General features: G+C 34.0%; 1 protein-coding gene across 1 annotated transcript; it reads left to right on the top strand.

The window, feature by feature from the left end:
- Positions 1–7,318: 7,318 nt before the first annotated feature.
- On the top strand, positions 7,319–19,120 carry LOC113521681 (uncharacterized). The gene is made up of 10 exons (XM_026907300.3): positions 7,319–8,130; positions 8,560–8,798; positions 9,281–9,411; positions 10,029–10,133; positions 11,017–11,139; positions 11,561–11,738; positions 12,377–12,589; positions 13,425–13,635; positions 14,766–14,945; positions 15,368–19,120. The coding sequence occupies exons 1-10, from the start codon at positions 7,563–7,565 to the stop codon at positions 15,943–15,945; spliced, it is 2,526 nt and encodes an 841-aa protein (XP_026763101.2). The 5' UTR covers positions 7,319–7,562; the 3' UTR covers positions 15,946–19,120.
- Positions 19,121–19,511: the final 391 nt, after the last annotated feature.

Below are 19,511 nucleotides of genomic sequence, written 5' to 3'. Positions count from 1 at the left end.
TCTCTTTGTTTTACTTGTTTACCAAAACACCCTATTAAACATATTAAATATAAAGATCTCAAATCCCTGAACCGACGTCAAAATAGAAGTATGTTGAAAACAGTAATAAGTAATCCAAGTCACTGTGATGTACTATGATGATTCAAACATGTCTACGAAACATAACTGGCTTCCTTACATGGATCCCAGACCATTCTAAGTGAATCTACACTTTAAGTAAACGCTAACAGGGTGCCAGTAAAGGATGATAGGTGAAGATGAAAGCAGGTCAATTAGCTCATCGTCACGAATCCATTATGAATAAATCACAATGGTTTCCAGAGGGACCCGCGTGGAGGTCAACCTGATAAGGTATATTGCCAGCAATAGGGCTGTTATACCCAATTACTAACAATACCCTCCTTGGTAATGTCGACCTGACTTTTTTTTTTGAGTGGGTGATAATGCAATGGTAGGCCCCGCGCTTTTTACAGTGGTTTACAGTGGCGAGGCACCAGTGAAGGATGATAGGTCAGGATGAAGCAGGTCAGTTAGCCCATCGTGACTAATTCAACAAGAATTGTTCACGATGGTTTTCAGGGGGAACCACGTGGAGGTCGACCTAATAGGGCATATTGCTAGCAATGGGGCTGTCAAACTTCATTGCTAACAATCCCATTCCCCCCTGTCGACCTAACTAGGTAAATGCAAAATAGAGTAAAAAATGGATACGCTCGTTTACCTGTGATAGGCGAGTCTTCTTGAGGGATTTTCTTTAAATTAACAATATTAGATACATCCATTAAATCAGGGGTTTCTAAACTTTTAAGATAATGGAACGCCCACCAAATATCTTTTATGTAACCCCATATCAAACAATTACAAATCAAAAACACTATAATTTAAATAAGAACAAAATCTTTATAATTTCCTTTAATTTTTAATGTGAAGAAAGAAATTGTTTTACTGTATAAATAATATCGCGGAACCCTGGTGACTTTTTTTACGGAACCCCCTAAGTTCCCCGGAACCCACTTAAAGAATCTGGATCCAATTGCTAGCAATATATCTGACCAGGTCGACCTCCACGTGCTCCCATGAAAACCATCGTGCTGAATTCTAGGTGTATTCATCATGATAGGCCAATTGACCTGTCTTTTTATCCTCACTTGTCATCTCCCACTGGTGCCCTGCCGGTGTATACCATTAGCACGGGCAGAGTCTACCGTTTCATTGTCATCTATTAAAAAAAAAGCACTGTTACATATCCCACTACATGTATGTACACGGAATCGCATTACCTATAGTAATCTTAAAATGACTAATAATGGAACCCTAATATTAATGATTAAATTCAAACAAGGATAAGTGAGACAAAGCGAGATAACCTATAAGAGAAACTATAGTACATTTATTTTAGTCTGATGAAGCCTTCCGAAAAATGTGGCAAATACCAAGTGAAATGATTAAAGTACCACTTCAAACAATATTTGATTTATATTATATTATATATAAAATTAGAAAATCATCTAATCTTGTTCTCCTTCTGTCCATGTGTCAAACGAAACTTTTATTCTAGAACGCCTAAGAGTCTATTAAATTAATTGTTTTTTGTTGTATGGTTTTCTAAAAGAATATTGGATACGAACTTTATAATTTAACTAATAACAGAAAATAAAAGGTTTTTATTGTAATTTTTTTTATTATTATTTTAATTTAAAATTTTACTAATATAGAACTTTTGATAGATGAAATTTTTAAAGTCAGTTCCTGTTTATCTTTTACGAACAAAAGTTAAATAATCTTTCCTCTTAGTTTATATTGTAATATTAACATTACAGCAATTTTAAATACTAAACATATTATATAATAATGTTCTTTTATTTGTTTTTGAAATCTTATTAATTTGATACGAAATAAAATTACTGCAACATTTTTTCGGGCAATGGAACGAAACGATAAGTAAGTTTTAAGTGACGAGTCCTGGCAACAGTGATGAAGTCTGTCATGCATTCTTTTATGTCATTCATGGATCATTCATGCGAAAAAAGGCGGGAAACTCGAATAAGAACAAGCGGGTTTTTTAAATTTTTTTTATTAATTTATAAAAACTATCTCTATCAATTCTTATTATTGAATAAAATATTATATTTTCACTAAATTCAGTGACAGTAATATAATTAGCATTCATGGGGAAGCGCAGTTGTAGGAAAAGGAAAAAAAAGATGACGATTCAGGTGATGTAGACCATGAACCTTGTAATGACAAGGATATATATTCGGAAGATACTTCTACTGACTCAGAATCTGAAATTGATAAGGCCGATAAGTATAAACCTTACTACGTCACAGATTATATTAGAAGATATCCCGAGGAATCCCCTGGGACAGAATTTGTTGTCTTTGTAGAATCCTCAGATAGTCAGAAAACCATTGGATCCAGAGACTTGCTCTCACTCTCCTCCTGTTTAAAACGTTTTAATAAAGGGGTAACTTATCTTAGATCTATAAATAAATTCAAAATCGGAGTATACTTTCAAAAGCCAGACTTAGCCAATGCTTTTTTAAATAATAAAACTTTTTTAAATGACTACCATTTTAAGGCCAGTATTCCTGCTTCTTCAACAGAAGTTACAGGCGTTATTAGAAATGTACCTACAAATATATCTAATAAAAAAATATATACTATGATATCGAGTTCTAAGAAAATTATTGCTATTAAAAGAATTTTAAGAAAAAATACCTTGACTCATGGATATGTGTTACAGCCAACTCTAACCGTGACAATTACTTTTGCTGCATCTGTATTACCTGAATATCTGGATATTGGAGGTTGGCGCCACAATGTCACTCCATATATACCACCAGTTAAACAATGCTACCGGTGCTTGAGGTATGGACATTTAGCTAAATTCTGTAAGAATTCTGAGCGTTGCAGCATCTGCAAAGGTGAGCATAATTATAAAACTTGTACAACTGGAATGGAAAACGCTATTTGTGTACACTGCAATGGAAATCACACAAGTGTATCACCGCAATGCCCTGTTAAACAAAAGAAAATTGCTGAAAATAGATCTAAATTCAGACCTGCTTCTTTTGGAGATATACTTAGCACTGAAATATTTCCTAAACTGGGTAACAAACCTAAAAAAAATGTAGACCTAATTTCAATTCTAAATTCTGATAACAAGAGTTTATCACTTTTAATAGAAAGCATAATCAAACTTATTTCACTACATAACACAAAGAACACATCTATTAACACTAAAAGTGTTTTGAATGTGTTATATGATACTTTTGGTAATACACCTATTTCACAAAATTCAATCGAGACCAATTAACTATCATACAGTGGAACGCTCAGAGCCTACTGAGCAATCGACTTATTTTTACACAATTTTTAAATGAACATCATATTCACATTGCTCTCATCTCAGAAACTTGGCTAAAACCACATTACAAATTAAAAATTAAAGATTATTGTATAGAACGAAATGATTGTGGTAATAACCACAATGGAGTAGCGATTATTATACATAATAGTATTAGATATAAAAAACTTCACTCTTTTTTCGACAATTCTTTGCAAACTATAGCTATTAGTATTGAAGTTAATAATTCTTGGTATTCAGTTGCCAGTATTTACTGTCCTACCAATAGTACACCTAGTTTTACTAAAGCCAAATTTAAGTTCTTTTTGGAGTCTCTTCCTAAACCCACTATCATATCTGGAGATTTAAATGCACATCATACTATGTGGGGTTGTACCTCCACTAATACAAGAGGTAAAGACATTCTTGATTGTTTAGATGAATGTAATTTGGTACTATTAAATGATAAGCAAGTTACTACTGTTGGCTCTCATATTTGGAGACCCAATGGCCTTGATTTAACTATGGTATCCCCATCCATATCATTAAAATGCGAGTGGTCGGTTCATGATGATCCGTTAGGAAGTTATCACCTGCCGACTTTTACTAAAATAAACACAAAGAACTCTTCATCAACTCCGTCAGGTGAACAACATGCTCCTATAGATGAAGTTAATAAACTTTTGTTAAATCGTATAAACCTACGTCTCGTTAATTGGGATCTTTATTCTGAAACTGTTAATCAATTACTTTTGGATTTCGAGTATGATGTCAATGAACCCTTAAACAATTACAATAGGTTCTGTAAAATTATTTTGACAGCTGTGGAACGTTCCGTTCCACGTAGGAACTTATCAAATAGCGGTGCAAATACTTCAAAGAGGCACAAACATATTGCAGTACCTTGGTGGAATAACAGGTGTGCGACAGCTGTCAATGATAGTAAAGCGGCTTACCTTAGGTTTAAACTAAATCCAACTCTCGATAATTACATAAATTTTAAAAGAGTTCAAGCTGTTAAAAAGTTAGTAATTAAGCAAGTAAGACAACAGGGGTGGCAGGAATTTTGTTCCAAATTTAATAGATTAACACCAATTTCCACTGTTTGGCAAAATATGAGAAAACTAAATTCAAAACATCGTCAAAATCATTTTAAAGATATATCATGGGTCAATGATTTTTTACGCAAATATACTCCTGATTTTGTACACTCACCTTTTGATGACAAACAGTTTAATTCTGTTAATTCATGCCCAAAATTTCTCACTGACCCATTCTCAATTGATGAAATATCCAGTGCAGTAAAATCTAGAAAAGATACAGCTAGTGGCCTTGATCGCTTAACATACAATATGTTTCGATTGCTGAATAAAATAAACCTTACTAAACTCTTACAAATTTTTAACGATTTATGGAAGGACTGTATTATCCCACCAGAATGGAAAATGGATTGTTTGATTCCAGTAATTAAACCCGGTAAAGATCCTACAAATTTCGACTCCTATAGACCTATAACATTGACGTCCTGTGCAGGCAAATTATTCGAACAATTAATTAAACAGCGTTTAGAGTTCTTTATTGAAAGTAATAGTATATTACCATCGAATCAATTTGGTTTTCGCCGTGGATATTCAGCGCGCGAAAGTTTAGCGAACTTCTATGTCGACCTTAGTACTGCTTTGAATAACGATGAATATGTTCTATCTGTTTTTTTAGATGTCGTAGGAGCTTTTAACAATGTAAATTTAACAGTTCTATCTTCGATTCTATCCTCATTTCTTCCAATGAAACTTATCGAATGGAATTATAATTTTCTTAGTAATAGAGAAGTGTATGTTAAAGTAAATAGTAAATTAATAGGACCTAGGTTAAGCTCTAAAGGAGTATGTCAAGGTGGTATTTTAAGCCCGCTACTATATATTTTATATATCTATAAACTTAATTTAGTTTTAGGAAACAGTGTGAACAACTTGCAATTTGCCGATGATTTATTAATTTATATAAAAGGAAAGAATATTATTGATATGCAATTAGTGTTAAATGAGTCATTAAAAAGACTTGAGAAATATTTTTCTCTTTTTTCCCTCGATATTAGTTTAACCAAAAGTAAAGTAGTTGTTTTTCATCAAGTTCATAAATATGTTCCATTAATGAATATTATATATAATAATCAAACTCTTCCAACAGACTGTAGCGTTAAATTTCTGGGGGTAATTTTTCATCAAAATTTAAAATGGGATCTATACGTTGATTGCTTAGTAGATCGTGCTTTAAAAGCCACTAATATAATAAGATCTGTAATTGGTCGTAACTGGGGAGCTGATCCTAAAATTATCCTTTTACTTTACAAATCTCTTGTTAGAAGTAATTTTGATTACGCTTTCTTTTGTTATGCCTCAGAACATAAATTAGTAGAAAAACTCGAAAAAATTCAAAATATGAATTTAAGACTTATTTTAGGTGCTATGTATACTTCTCCAATTATCTCAATGCAAGTAGAATGTAATTTGCCTCCTATCCTTCTTCGTTTCGAATACCTAAAACTCAAATTTCTCTTCAAAGTTTTTTCAGTTTCCAATAACCCACTCATACTCAAATTATTAAATTGCCCCATTTCTATGTTTTTGAATAAAACTATTATCAATGATTTGAATTTACGAGATGAATATAACATCTATAGTAGTAAGATACTTCCTTGTTATAATGGCCTTTATGAGAGTAAGTTCTGTAAGATCAAAATTGTTATACATAAAGACATAAAAGAAAAGCACGATATGTATGAGACTTTATCAGAATTTATTGACTACAGGCAGATATATACAGATGGTTCCAAAAATGCACTTAGCACTTCAGTGGCTTTTTATGATTTGTCAAATAGATTTGGTCACGGTTATAAAATTTCAACTTTGGCTAGTATTTACACAGCAGAAGCAAAAGCTATATTTTTAGCATTAGAATACATAGAAAAACAGGTACTATATTCGAAATGGATTATAATTACAGATAGTATGAGTGTTCTTATGGCATTAAAAAATAACACAATCATTTCATCATCAAACTACTTAATTCAAGAAATTCGTAATAAATATTATCATCTCTGTACTATATATGGAAAAGATATTATCTTCATCTGGACCCCTTCACATATTGGAGTGTTTGGGAATGAACAAGTAGACACTTTGGCTAAAATTATTAATTCAAGTGCTGCTCGTGTTCAAGATTTACCCCTTTGTTACTCAGATTGTAGTATTGGAATACATAAAATCGTTACAACTAAATGGGAGGAGCATTGGACTCAAATATTACAGACCAAAGGCAAATGGTACCGCAAAATTAATTGGCGTATTGGAAAACCGTGGTTCTGCAAAGGAAAGGACACAAACAGAAAATTTTACACCAATATTTGTAGATTACGAATCGGCCACGGACATTTCAACGAACACCTGCACCGAATGGGCATGATCGCTTCCCCATCATGCACATGGTGTAACTCAAATACAGCCCAATCTCTACATCACCTTTTTTTTGATTGCTCTGAATTTGTCATTCAAAGACACATTATGTTTGACGAACTTAGGATTATCTTCAAAAAACCCGAAAATATCCCGCACTCAATCCCGCTTCTCTTAAGATTTCCTTCTTGTTTCAAAGCTATTTTCACTTATATTACTACAACATTCAAGGAGCTATAAGAATACTTTTATTGAATTGCAAGACAATGATTTTTTATAATTATTTATTTTTAATTTGATAAATCCACTGGTTTAAGAAAACTCAAGAAAAGATATTTATGAAAATGTACTTACCGGATTTGACAAATGAAATATTGAAGATTATGACAATAATTGAAGCGACATTAGAAAAATAAAATTCCAGACAAATTATCTTTTTGAAGACTAGACAGCATGGTCTCCGACCTTAGCCTGTTCCAAACGGAACAAACGTACTAAAAAAAAAAAAAAAGGATCATTCATGCAATGCACATTTTGTAGTCTTTCATTACCAATATATAATTTAGTCTGTGTACATTACCCAATATATACTGTTTTCTCTTTCCGTATTATTCACGTTGTCTTTTAAATTAATTATTAATTCTTTATTAACTGTCAAAGTATTTTTTCAATAAAACATGTAACCCGCTATGAAAAAGTTACTTACTTTCTTAAAATATGTGATACTTTTGTAGTGGAATATCATAAATTTCAAGCTCACCATGTCGACAAGAAGAGCACGGATAAAAGCTGTTACATCTTTACCACCGAGAAGAAAAAATGCCGATGCTAGCGATAACAAAAATAAGCAGGATATTGAGAAAACTGTAAAAAGTCCTAGAACTCCTCGTTCGTCTGCTGTTAAAAATAATGAAAGTCTGGAGAAAGTCTCTCCTGGGTCTAAACCTCTACCCGCCTTACTGCCTCTGCGGTCCGCTTCACCAAAAACTCCACTTAATAAAAGTTCGCCTCAAAATAAGGCAACAACTTCCGTACCTGTTCCTATGTTAAAAACTGATAAGTTTCTAGAAAAAGTTCCAGTTATTACAGCTTCATCTATATTCAAAACTAGCGTTTTTGCATCTCCTCGAGCGAAGAAAAACAGCCCTGATATAATAAACATTGCATCACCTATAATACCTTCCCCTAAAAGAAACATTCACAAACCTGCTACACCACAATCAGAGAAACTTGTTACAGAAGCTTGTATTGGTAGTAATAATGAGTTACAAAAAGAGAACAAATTGGGAATTGAGAATGTTGCAGAAACTAGGAGTGATGTACCATATGGTAAATAAAAATTAAAGTATATTTAAGTATTATTTAAGTGTAACATAAATAATAGTGACAGTGGTCATTAGTAAAAATTAAGTGACAACATATTTTTAATATTTATAGAAAATTTTATTTTACAAAAACTTGTTTATTTTAATTTCTCTTCACAATAATCTTTAATTTAAAATAATTTTATTTTTAAATTAAATAATAAAACAAACACTTTCTAAATGAGTCTGTGAATATATACATTATAGTGCTATAGACACAAGATTATAAAATATATATTATATATAGGGGTGTAATATTTTTTTGTATAAATGAAGTCCTTTTTATATTTTGTTTATTGAGTTACATATCTACTCCTGTTGTATTAATATTATTCATCTATGAATTTTATTTATATCATGATTATTATATTTATCTATATTTTATCCTTTACAGATTACAATGTGCCAAGTGTTCCAGAAAGTGTCACAGAGGAGGCTGTCATGGATGGTATTGTACCCTTGCAGCCCACTTGCAGTGCACCAAAACCCATTGATCTGTTAAAAAATGAAATAATATCAGAACATGCTGAAGTTCTCTTCGATCCTATTGTGCCACTGCCTTCACCAAGCAAAGTGAGACCAAAACTTCGACCTGTACCTAGACTTGGTCCACACAGGAGAAACAGTATTCAGGTATTGAATCGTTTTTGTTATGTCCATAATGATTGTAAAATCTACTAAACTACAAAGATTTGGTTTTCAAATCAAATCCTAATTGAAAACTTTGTCTATGTGACTTTGATATTTTTTTAAGTTATAAATTACATAGAATTCTGAGAGGCCTGTCCTCACTATTGGATACAGATATCTAATCTCCTGACTTTAGTGAAAAGAATGGTAATTATGACCAAGAAAATATTTACTGGCTGGGATATATTAATCTTTATAATCTGTACCATTCTTTGAAACAAACAGTAGTTTTCAATCTTTTTCTTTTACTCATTCTAATATGTGTATACCAAACTTTAAAGTGATTGATTAAGTCATTAAGGTACTAAGAGCAAAAAGTAACAAACCCATTTTCACATTTATAACATTAATAAGGGTTAGATAGGACAATATGTAAATAAAAAAAAAATTGATGTAATGATATAAACATGAAAATCTTTAATCAGGGCAGCGCCAGTGAATCTGAGGACGAAACCCGTAGAGCGCTGCTAAGCAGCGGCAGCGTGACGCCTGCACCGCCGCGTCAGCGCCACGATTCACACACATCACATAGTACATTACATTCACTGCTTGGCAGGTACAGTTATACATACTTACAAACTCTATACATTGAGATAATTAACTATTTTTTGATAATACCTTTCAAAAGGCAGTGTATGATATTTGTTGTATATTTCTGACTTTTATTCCAATAGTGTTATAATTTAAAAATATTTTAGTAGTCCAGTTACTTCATGTTAAAGAAAACATAACTTTATTTTGTGTACAAATTAAAATTACTATTATTAAAATGTACAAGATAAACTTAATATTATTTCCAAAACTGCATTCTTCAAAATTGAACATAAAATTTGAGCATTACATACTAATTTAACAGTTAGATGGGCCATTTTGTAAACCAGTTTTTCTGATAATAAAACACACTTAAAAGGATATTAATATTTTGTATTTTACAATATATGGTTGGATTAGAAAAATCAATATTTTGTTGTCATATCATCGTCATCTTCCTGGACTTGTACTGATTTATTTGGGATCAGCGTAATATAATTTTATTCGTGTGTATAAAGCAAGCAATTATTTGTCATTAACATTATTATCTTTATTACTTATTAATTTTTTACGGATTATGAACTTTGTGTCAACATAATATGATAACAAATTATGTAATCTGCAAATTATATTTTATTCTAGGGATGTAAACAGAGTGCGCAACGACTCTGTTTGTTCAAGTGTGAGCGTCGCGACGATGCAGCCTGCGCCAGCCACCTCGCCTACCAAAGAAAAACATATATCGAAGTTAGCTTCGTTCCATTTGTACTTACTTAGTTGCGTACCTTGACATCGTCTACGAGATTTTTCAATAATTAATGTTATATCTTAATGTGTACATGCAATGAGCATAGTAAAATATACTGTGACACCTACTCATGTTAATTTTCCAAATATATGAGTCTGTAAACATTCAAATAATGGAGAGTAAATATAATGCGGAACTTTAGCATTTACGATTCTAAGATCTATCTTTGATCTATATTCCTGTTACTCATATTTCCTTTTTTTATAATACAGAGGGCAAATAAGCATGTGGGTTACCTGATGGTAAGTGATTACCGCTGTCTAAAGGCACCCGCAACATTAGAGAAATTGTGTGAAATAGGTGTGTTAGCCTTTTAGGAAGTAATGTGCTCTTTTTTTAAGGTTTCAATATCACATCTGTTCGGAAATACTACTGCTGAGTGTTGGCATTGACATTTCTTTCATCACATGACTCTGAGTGACAGAACTGGTGATCTACATGCCTGTTTCTGCATATTATCTCTTTCTTAGACCAGTGTAATAATTATACCTTATTGTAAGAATTTAACACCGTCATTAATCCTTTGCACTCGGTTATCGTATTTGCGACATTAAAATGCTAACATTAAATCCACTGTCGCAGCTACAGCGACACGGTTGTTTTACTAACTCAGCGCACTTAATACTTAGGTAAGCAAAAACCTCTGTGTTTATCTTATAGTGTTTATAATATGTTTATTTTGTTTACATTATAATAAGTTATTGATAAATTAATAAGTTATTAGTATCCACTATGAATTACTAGGCTGGAGTGCAAAGGGTTAAATGTTAGATGTTGTTACACATAATAATTAACATTTTTTTTTTTATTATTTTTTACCAGATCTCGTCGACATGATATAAATCGTCGCATGACGGCAATGCGCCGGCGCCGCGAGACTGTCCAGCGTGACAAACTTACAATGTACGATCTCATATTCTACAACCCTACAACAAACCCTATTGTGTAAGTATAATTTAAATTTCTTAATCTTCAATTCTTTTTATATACAGAATCATATCAACCTTTAATTTTTCACTGCTAAACATAAGCCTTCGCCTTGGAGGATTTTGCCAGTAGTTGCCACGCTTGGCAAGCGGATTGGCTACCGAAATTAGGCTTTAAAGATGTTTTAAAAAGGATGCTGTTGCCCATCCCTCACCAGTTCTTAGTTGCTTCTTACAACACCCATGGGAAAGGAAAGAGTGGCCTATTCTATGCCGGGACTATGGTCAAAAATTGTAATTAAATAACCAGTGAAATGGACTTCTGCAAGATACCCCCTAGTTCAGTAATATATTCTTATAAACACGTTTTCCATTAATACTCATTTAGAACTGTTTTGACAACCGTAAATTTCAAATTATCAAATTTTTCATACTAACAGCCCAACACAAGACGAGGTTAAAATAAAGGAGGCAAATGAAAAAGAAATCGATAGGAAAATCAAACAAGCTGTAGATGAGGACCCTGATGACCCACCGGAGGTGCCGGAGACCGCCGCACCTGTCCCTCAGATCAAACTCGGCCCCAACGGCGAGATTGTACTAGATGAACAGAGCTTGGTAAGAAAATTAGTGGCTTGATTAGATTTTTTTTAATGGGTGATGATGGAAGGGTAACCCGCTCATCGTGATGAATACCCTTGGAATTCAGCACGATGGTTTCCAGGGGGTTGATCTAACCAGGATATATTGCTAGCAATGAGGCCCTTAGTCTCCATTATTTACAATCCCCCAACCCGCTTGATTAGATTAGTTACCATAACCGGAGTTAAGCAGCCGATGCACAGCCAAATATATAATATACAATATGTCATAATCAAGGGGCAGCAATTATCAGACAATTAAAAAAAAAATAGTTGAACATTTTTTAATGTTTTTGATTTCTTATTTAAAAAGTAATAACGAACTAAAACGTTCATCATACAATAAGAAAGTCGTTAAAAATTTGGATTTTGATGCCATCAATTATTTTAAAAGTAAAATATGTAGCTGGTGCAAAGTGATAGTGAATTTTTAGTGATAGATTTACATGCAATGTATGCTATCATAGACTAATTAACGTTGTAATTCCCTAGCAGATTTATTTTTTAAATATAGAGCCAGAAACATTGAAAGTTATTCAATTGTTTTTGATAATTTATGTAACTGCGACGTTGCCAAATGTTATGAACGCTCTTAAAATACACATATGTGACCAGGTGATCAAACAAACGAACGACCGCGTGATCTCGTCGGTGGTGCACGAAGGGGCATGGTCGGGCGGCGGGCGGTACTCGCGCGCGGCCCGCGCCGCCGACTGGACCGAGCCCGAGACCGTGCGGTTCTACCGCGCTCTCGCCGCCATCGGCACCGACTTCTCGCTAATGGCGCCGCTGTTCCCCGGACGCTCTAGAAGGGAGCTAAAAACGAAGGTGCGTTCACATTGTCATTTACTCATTTTGCTTGCTCACATGAATTACAATGAGAATTCTGTATGTTAATCCTTGTTGTGTTAATTTTCAGGTTTTTTTTATACCACAAAGTGGCAAACGAGCATACAGCTCGTCTGGTGGTAAATGGTCACTGAACTTATGGACGCCTGAAGAAACCATAATATACCCTTATTTACCTTATACCAGGTTTATTTACAATAAATTTATAGCTTGCGATTGTACATGGTGTGGCAACACCTTAGGCACATGATGTTGATAATGATATATGTTATGTGATTATTTAGCAGCACTATTCGAACTTATCATAAAAATTTTCTAAGTACCATTTGTATATATACTGTTAACTCTAGAAAGACAATTTATTTTGTTTACGTTTTTATTCTAAACTACAAAAACCAACTAAAATGTTTTTAAGTACCCTTTCGTGCCTACGAATGTATCTACATATTTTTTACAAAATTATGCTGATCTGATTAACAATCAGGATGATCACTGTTACATATAACTATATAATAAGTCTAAATTAATAGTCTGTAAATAAAAGGTAAAAAATAGTAATGGGAACTGAAGGCGCCATAACAGGCAACAATTAGATAAGTACACATTGGTATCCCGCCAGCAGATACCGATAGCGCAGACGGGATCAACATACCATTATATTTAAGGTGGCCAATGCTAATTTGACAATTAACTGACAAAATTTGATCCGTTTTTGAGATTCGATGCTCTATCTATGTAATCTTAAACAATACCATTTTTGTACTATTAAAAAAAATGTAAAGATATATAAAGTAAGACTGGTTTACACGTGCAGTTCAAGAAGGAGGAGCGGCTGAACTGCGCGCAGGTGGACAAGGCGCTGCGCTCGGTGACGCGGTGGGACGCGGCGCAGCTGCAGCAGGAGTTCAGCGCTGAACGCGCCGCCGCGGCCGAACGCGCGCGCCTGCGCCGCCAGCAGCTCGCCGCCGCGCGCCGCGCCGAGCGCCGCCGCCTGCGCGCCGCGCGTCACCGCAACATGCGCCACAGTCAGTGCACCGCTTTTTTTTTTTTATTTAATTAGCATGCAAATTTGCCAGAGGGAGACTTTGTACAAAAGTCGATTGCTTGAGTACCTCTGGCCCATTCGTGTTTCAACCGTGAAGCAGTTGTGTTTGCATGGCTGTGTTTCGGTTTCAAGGGTGGGATATTGGTGGCGTGAATTTACTGGGTACAGAGGAATAACACCTGAGTCCTCAGGAATGGCAACGCATGGGGGGTATCATGGGCGAAACAGTATACTCTGTTATGTCCATGGTACTGCTCATGTCTATAGGCGACGGTTACCACTTTCCATCAGGTGGGCCGTCAGCTTGTTTGCCATTCTAAGTTGTATAAAAAAAATGCATTAAAAAAAAAATATGGATTTTTAGTACTACTTAAACCTCTTGGGCTTGTGTGTTATATTTTACATTTAGTTCTCAAATATCAATATTTACATTAATATTCTACTGTTATAACAAGGTTGGACAGTAAATACGCTTTTAGTTTATACGTTATATTTTTAATAGTGATATTGCTTCGCAAGTCGGTAAATAAAGAATTTTCTAGTCGCGATATGAAGTAGGCGCTGGTTCGCTCGCCATAGTAGTTTTTTGCTGGAGTAGTGACTATTTTGTTTTGCGCAGCGCCTTTTTAACCGCCTTTTTAATATTTTATATGCTTATAGTAATTATAAAGACGACAACTGGAGGACTAAAAAAAATTAATTTTATTAAAAATTAATTTAATTCTATTAATAAAAGTTACAATATAAAATATAATTAAAATCACTGTCCAGTTTGAAGTGTGAACCAGGAGTGAGTTTACAAGTCGTCACGTAAAGCAGCCTCGTGCTGCAGCGTCAGCAATTACCTAGTTAGGCATTTACGTCATTTACACGAGTTTCTGATGCGATGCGGTGTCAGCGGTCTCGATAGTGACTTGCCATGTATACCTAAATCTATATGTCGCAAGGCATATTGAGTAATATTCTTTCCAAGCATCTTTTTTGGACTTTCTATGAATTTCAAATGTATAATCATGTACCTATTATCGCTTTTCAAATATTAATAAATTAGTTTTTACCCGATTATGGAAACAAAATGTACTAGATTAACATCTCTTGGAAACATTGCAGGTAAAAGCTCGAAAGCTGTAGAGACCACCGTATCATCGAACCACAACGATCCCTGTTCTGTGGATGACATTTTGCGGAATTCCATAGATAGCAGAAAGCAACCAGATGTCACTCCTTCCACGCACCAGAAATCTGGCTTGACGACGTTTAATTTAATTAACAGTCCAAATGCAAAGAATGGTAATTTAAATTATAAAATTATTATATTTATACATACATATTTTATGCATTTTTCACCACTACATTAAAAATTCTATACTGTAACCATCCACACCATAACGTAAAGGGTACAATGGGCAACACTATGTGTTCTGTAATATTCATAATGGTATTCATGTCTGCAGGCAACGGTTACCAGTTTCTTTCAAATAGCCCATCAGCTTGTTTGCCATTCGAGGTTACATTTTAAAATAACCATTTACATCCCACTCTGGGTTTGGTGTAAAACTTTTGTTTACAAGTTTTCCTTCTCTTTTACTACAAGATTTACGAGATTACTGAGTTCCCCTAGTCATGTTTTAAAACATTCTGGGGATGAAAGGATTTTAACATGTACTTACTTCATCAATTTCTGAATACGAATATTGACAATTTAATTTCAGGTGTAGAAGCGACTTGTGCTAATGACCTCATAAAAATAGCAATGCAGACCAATAGACAAAGAACAAATTCTGAACAGAGCAGAGATTCTACACCGAAATCAAATTATTCTGCATTAACTGCTCTTAATCATCCAAAACAACCCGTGATTAAAACGAACACTGAAATGGCGACTACATCACGAGTGAATCAACCATCACTCACCATCAAGACTCCAGAGATTTTAAATTCTGTGCCTAGTAATGTGCCTACTAATATAGAGACGGGATCACTCGTGGTATTAACGGTCAACGACCCGAAATCTCCCACGAAAAAGATATTGCAAACATACATCGCTTGTGGAGGAGGGAAACTGACGCCCGTAGAGTTAACTCCATCGTTTTTAAACTCAGTTGTCGGCTACATGAAAAAAGGGACTCCCAAAAGCAATGCGTCGACCACACCGTCACCTCAACTGATGTCTCCTAATAGTGTTGCAAGTCAAGACATTCGGACTAGTGCCAATCCTAGTGTTATACAAGTGAATCCAAGTCCCGCGAAAAGACAGAGGCATAGTTCATTTACGATAACGCAGCTTTAAATTATGATCTATTTAAATAATGTAATTGTATTTATTATTAACTATATACCATGTTAGCTCATTTGCAATAGAAAATGCCACTTCTGTATAATGAATAACGTCAACTCGTATATAATGAAGTCTTTTCTAACCTTGACATTGGCAAAGAATCTCCAGCCTTTACAGTGGAAACTAGCCGAATAACATGAAAAAAAAGTAGATATTTTCCTTTAAAAAATAACTGACTTGAAAGCACAGTCTGTTATTTGATTGTTCACATTGCATGTTAAGTTGTATATTCACATCTATATATGTATATACATATATAAATACATATATATATTGATGCATACATAAATACTCTACTGTTATTTTTTTTTAATGCATAGTCACAAATACTAGGGGGAAGAGATTATTAGTAATGCGAACTGTCGGTTCCATTGTTAGTATATACGCTGCTTATATTTCAGCATTTATAAATATTTTTATAAATGCTGAATTTTGACGCAATGGAATTGGGATCCAATCACAGTCACACTGAATAGACATCAAACGGTATAAATTGTAACATCAATTTACCATCGAAAGTCAGCCCATTGCTCTTAATCCTAGATAAAATTAAACATTTATTCATCATTGTGTTTTCTATTGCAAATGCTTGTAAGATATACATAATTCTGCCAAACAAATACACCTCTGATGTTTGTGTTACAAACGCACAAGATATCTTTGTGCTTTCGGTACAGCCGACCTAGACAAGCGGCAAATAATTATATTGATAGATACGTTATAACTGTCGCGTGCATGAGACGGAGTGAGATAGCGACATCGGATATCTTTTTTTGTGTACGCCAAACTAACTTATCTCGTTTATAACTTTCCCACTTATCTATCTTTACTTGGCCAGCTAACTACCGAGTGCAGGGGTGTAGGGGTTGTTAGTAATACGGACTTCCAGTCTTATTGCTAGCAATATACACTATCAGGTCGACCTCCACGTGGTTCCCCCTAGAAACCATCGTACTCAATTTCAGGTGTGTTCATCACGATGGGATAACTGACCTGCCTTTTCATTCTCACCTATCATCCCTCACTGGTGCCCCGCCAGCGTATACCGTTAGCGCAGGCGGTGTTACCATTCCATTATTATCCATTAAAAAAAAATACCGTGTGCATGAGACTGAACGAGACGACAACATCCGATGTCTCGTTCTTACATACATCAGAGAAAATTTAAATATAGATAACCAAGTTTGCCAATTGCCCAGGCAAGCTGGATGGATAAGAACGATATACAAGAAGTTCAACTAAGCTTGGAGCAAACTGTATATATTTTGTACTGTGCTGAATACAAGTTATATAAAAGTCCATTCCGTGCTTTAATAATGTAGTAATAAGGAACTTTTTTTAATGTATCTATGTTGTAATTTTGTTGGTGTAGACAATAATGAAATAGACTCATCATATTCTGTTTTTTACATTTGACATATTTAGCCAATAAACTTTGCGTGTGTTTTTGTCGAATTTAGTAATATAAAAATAACTACAAACACAAGTTATAACACAAGCAATTAATAAAAAATATTATTGTCTTAACTATCTGTTAATTTTGTGCATTATTATTTTAATAGAAAATATCCCAATAATTTTCCTAAACATGCCAAGTTTAATAAACAATTTAAAGAAAAAAAAAACAAATCGAATGCTCACAAATGAATATATAAAAAACTATAAACATTGTAATGAATATAACCCAATTTATTATATCAACCGTTAACGGTTTCTGCTGAACATAGGCCTTCACCTATGGAGGGCTTTGCCAATAGTTGTCAAACTTGGCAGGCGATAACCCAAGTATTAGGTATTTATTAATAAAATAAGATATACAAACGATATGTACTTTGCGTGCCAATACTTACCAATATGTAATCCCAAGCCTATTAAGACTTCGTGTAAGCTTATAAATACATTTTATAACACAATTATGGTTTAAAAATAAACAGCATTATAGTTAATGGCCGCACAAGGCCGTAGCTAGATCCAAGTTTAAGATAAAGCAAACAAACTATAGCAGTAGCCATAATTAAGTGACTTTGAAAAAGCGAATCTGTCTAATTTTCTTGGGAGCTTTCATTTTAGAGCACTCAGCCTTTTAAGGTAGGGCATTGCCCCCTCAATGCCCGCCCCTTCCTCCCCTAGCTACGACCATGTGGCTACACCAAATATATTACAGTAAAATATTTGTTAAATAGCATTAGCATGCAGACAGAAGTGACATTTTGTTCGTGAACAAAATTTCTCTTTACATTATACTTGCTTCGTCTCCCCTCGCCTTAAATGTAAAGAAAAACGAAGCTTAGTGTAAATTTTAACCAAATTATAATAAAATCGCCCACGTGTGGGCGAATACACATCTTACAAAAGGGAACATTTTGTCCATGTACATTTGTTGACCATCGATTGCACAGGCTTTTAACATCACAATGAGTACAAATGTGATACACTTATAGTCTGTTTTAATAAAACTTAATGAAAATGTAACCAAGTTTTGTTGAAATTATTAAGAAAGAAAACATTTATTGCCAACAACAAAAAAGTTACATAAATCATCAATTAAAAAAAAACTTTATATTTGTTATTGCCAACGTGGTCACCACTCGGCATGTGCTGCAGCAATTTAATTGCTACAGCGCTGATATTCTGTGGTGCCCATGCGTGACATGACGTTACATGAACACAAAATGAAATCGGTAACAAATCCAAACATTCCATCAATAAATCGATCTTTGTACTACTAACTATGGGGCATCAGCAGTCTTATGGGTGGTGGATTATCCGTTTGTTATATTTTCATCAAGTTCTATTCAAACAAATTTATAGTTATCATAAAAACTAATCGAAGTACTATCTTCATTCATTTTTGTAGTAAAGACTGATAAAATATATAATGTAATCTGATATATTATAAAAACTCCCCTAATCACACTAATCGTTCTAAAGTAACATCATTACGGTTATGATAGGTAGTTTAAAAGGTTTAATTCCGTAAAAAATAAGTTGTTTTATATAATTTGTGTATTTGAAACCATTCTACATAATTACGATTTAATATATTGTAGCATGAATTCAATCCGTCGATATATTTATACTTGTATAAATGTAATAAACTTACGATATATAATGTATTTTTTTAATTCTTAATTTCAAATTTAGATCCACAAATATATATTAATAAATAAATAAATGATACCTTGTACTGCCAGAAACCAACTAACAGATCTCTTGGGACACAACTATTTATTACTCTTTTCTTTGCCAGTTTTCACCCGAGGGAGACTTTTTACAAAGGTCGATTGCTTGAGTACCTCTGTCCCATTCGTGTTTCAACCGTGAAGCAGTTGTGTTTGCATGACTGTGTTTCGGTTTGAAGGGTCGGATATAGCGTGAATTTACTGGGTACAGAGAGAATAACACCTGAATCCTCAGGAATGGCAACGCATGGGGGGTATCATGGGCGAAACAGTATACTCTGTTATGTCCATGGTACTGCTCATGTCTATAGGCGACGGTTACCACTTTCCATCAGG

Source organism: Galleria mellonella, unplaced genomic scaffold, assembly GCF_026898425.1.
Source record: "Galleria mellonella isolate WM207_F2 unplaced genomic scaffold, CSIRO_AGI_GalMel_v1 utg63, whole genome shotgun sequence".
Lineage (NCBI taxonomy): Eukaryota > Metazoa > Arthropoda > Insecta > Lepidoptera > Pyralidae > Galleria > Galleria mellonella.
This window is presented reverse-complemented; position numbering and strand designations above follow the sequence as displayed.

What these genes read in the sequence shown, in the direction of transcription:
- LOC113521681 (XM_026907300.3), top strand. Translation starts at nt 7,563, where the DNA reads ATGTCGACAAGAAGAGCACGGATAAAAGCTGTTACATCTTTACCACCG. An exon ending in AAAGAAAAACATATATCGAA is followed by an intron (nt 10,134 to 11,016) that starts GTTAGCTTCGTT and finishes ATTTTTTACCAG; the next exon opens with ATCTCGTCGACATGATATAA. An exon ending in CCTACAACAAACCCTATTGT is followed by an intron (nt 11,140 to 11,560) that starts GTAAGTATAATT and finishes TCATACTAACAG; the next exon opens with CCCAACACAAGACGAGGTTA.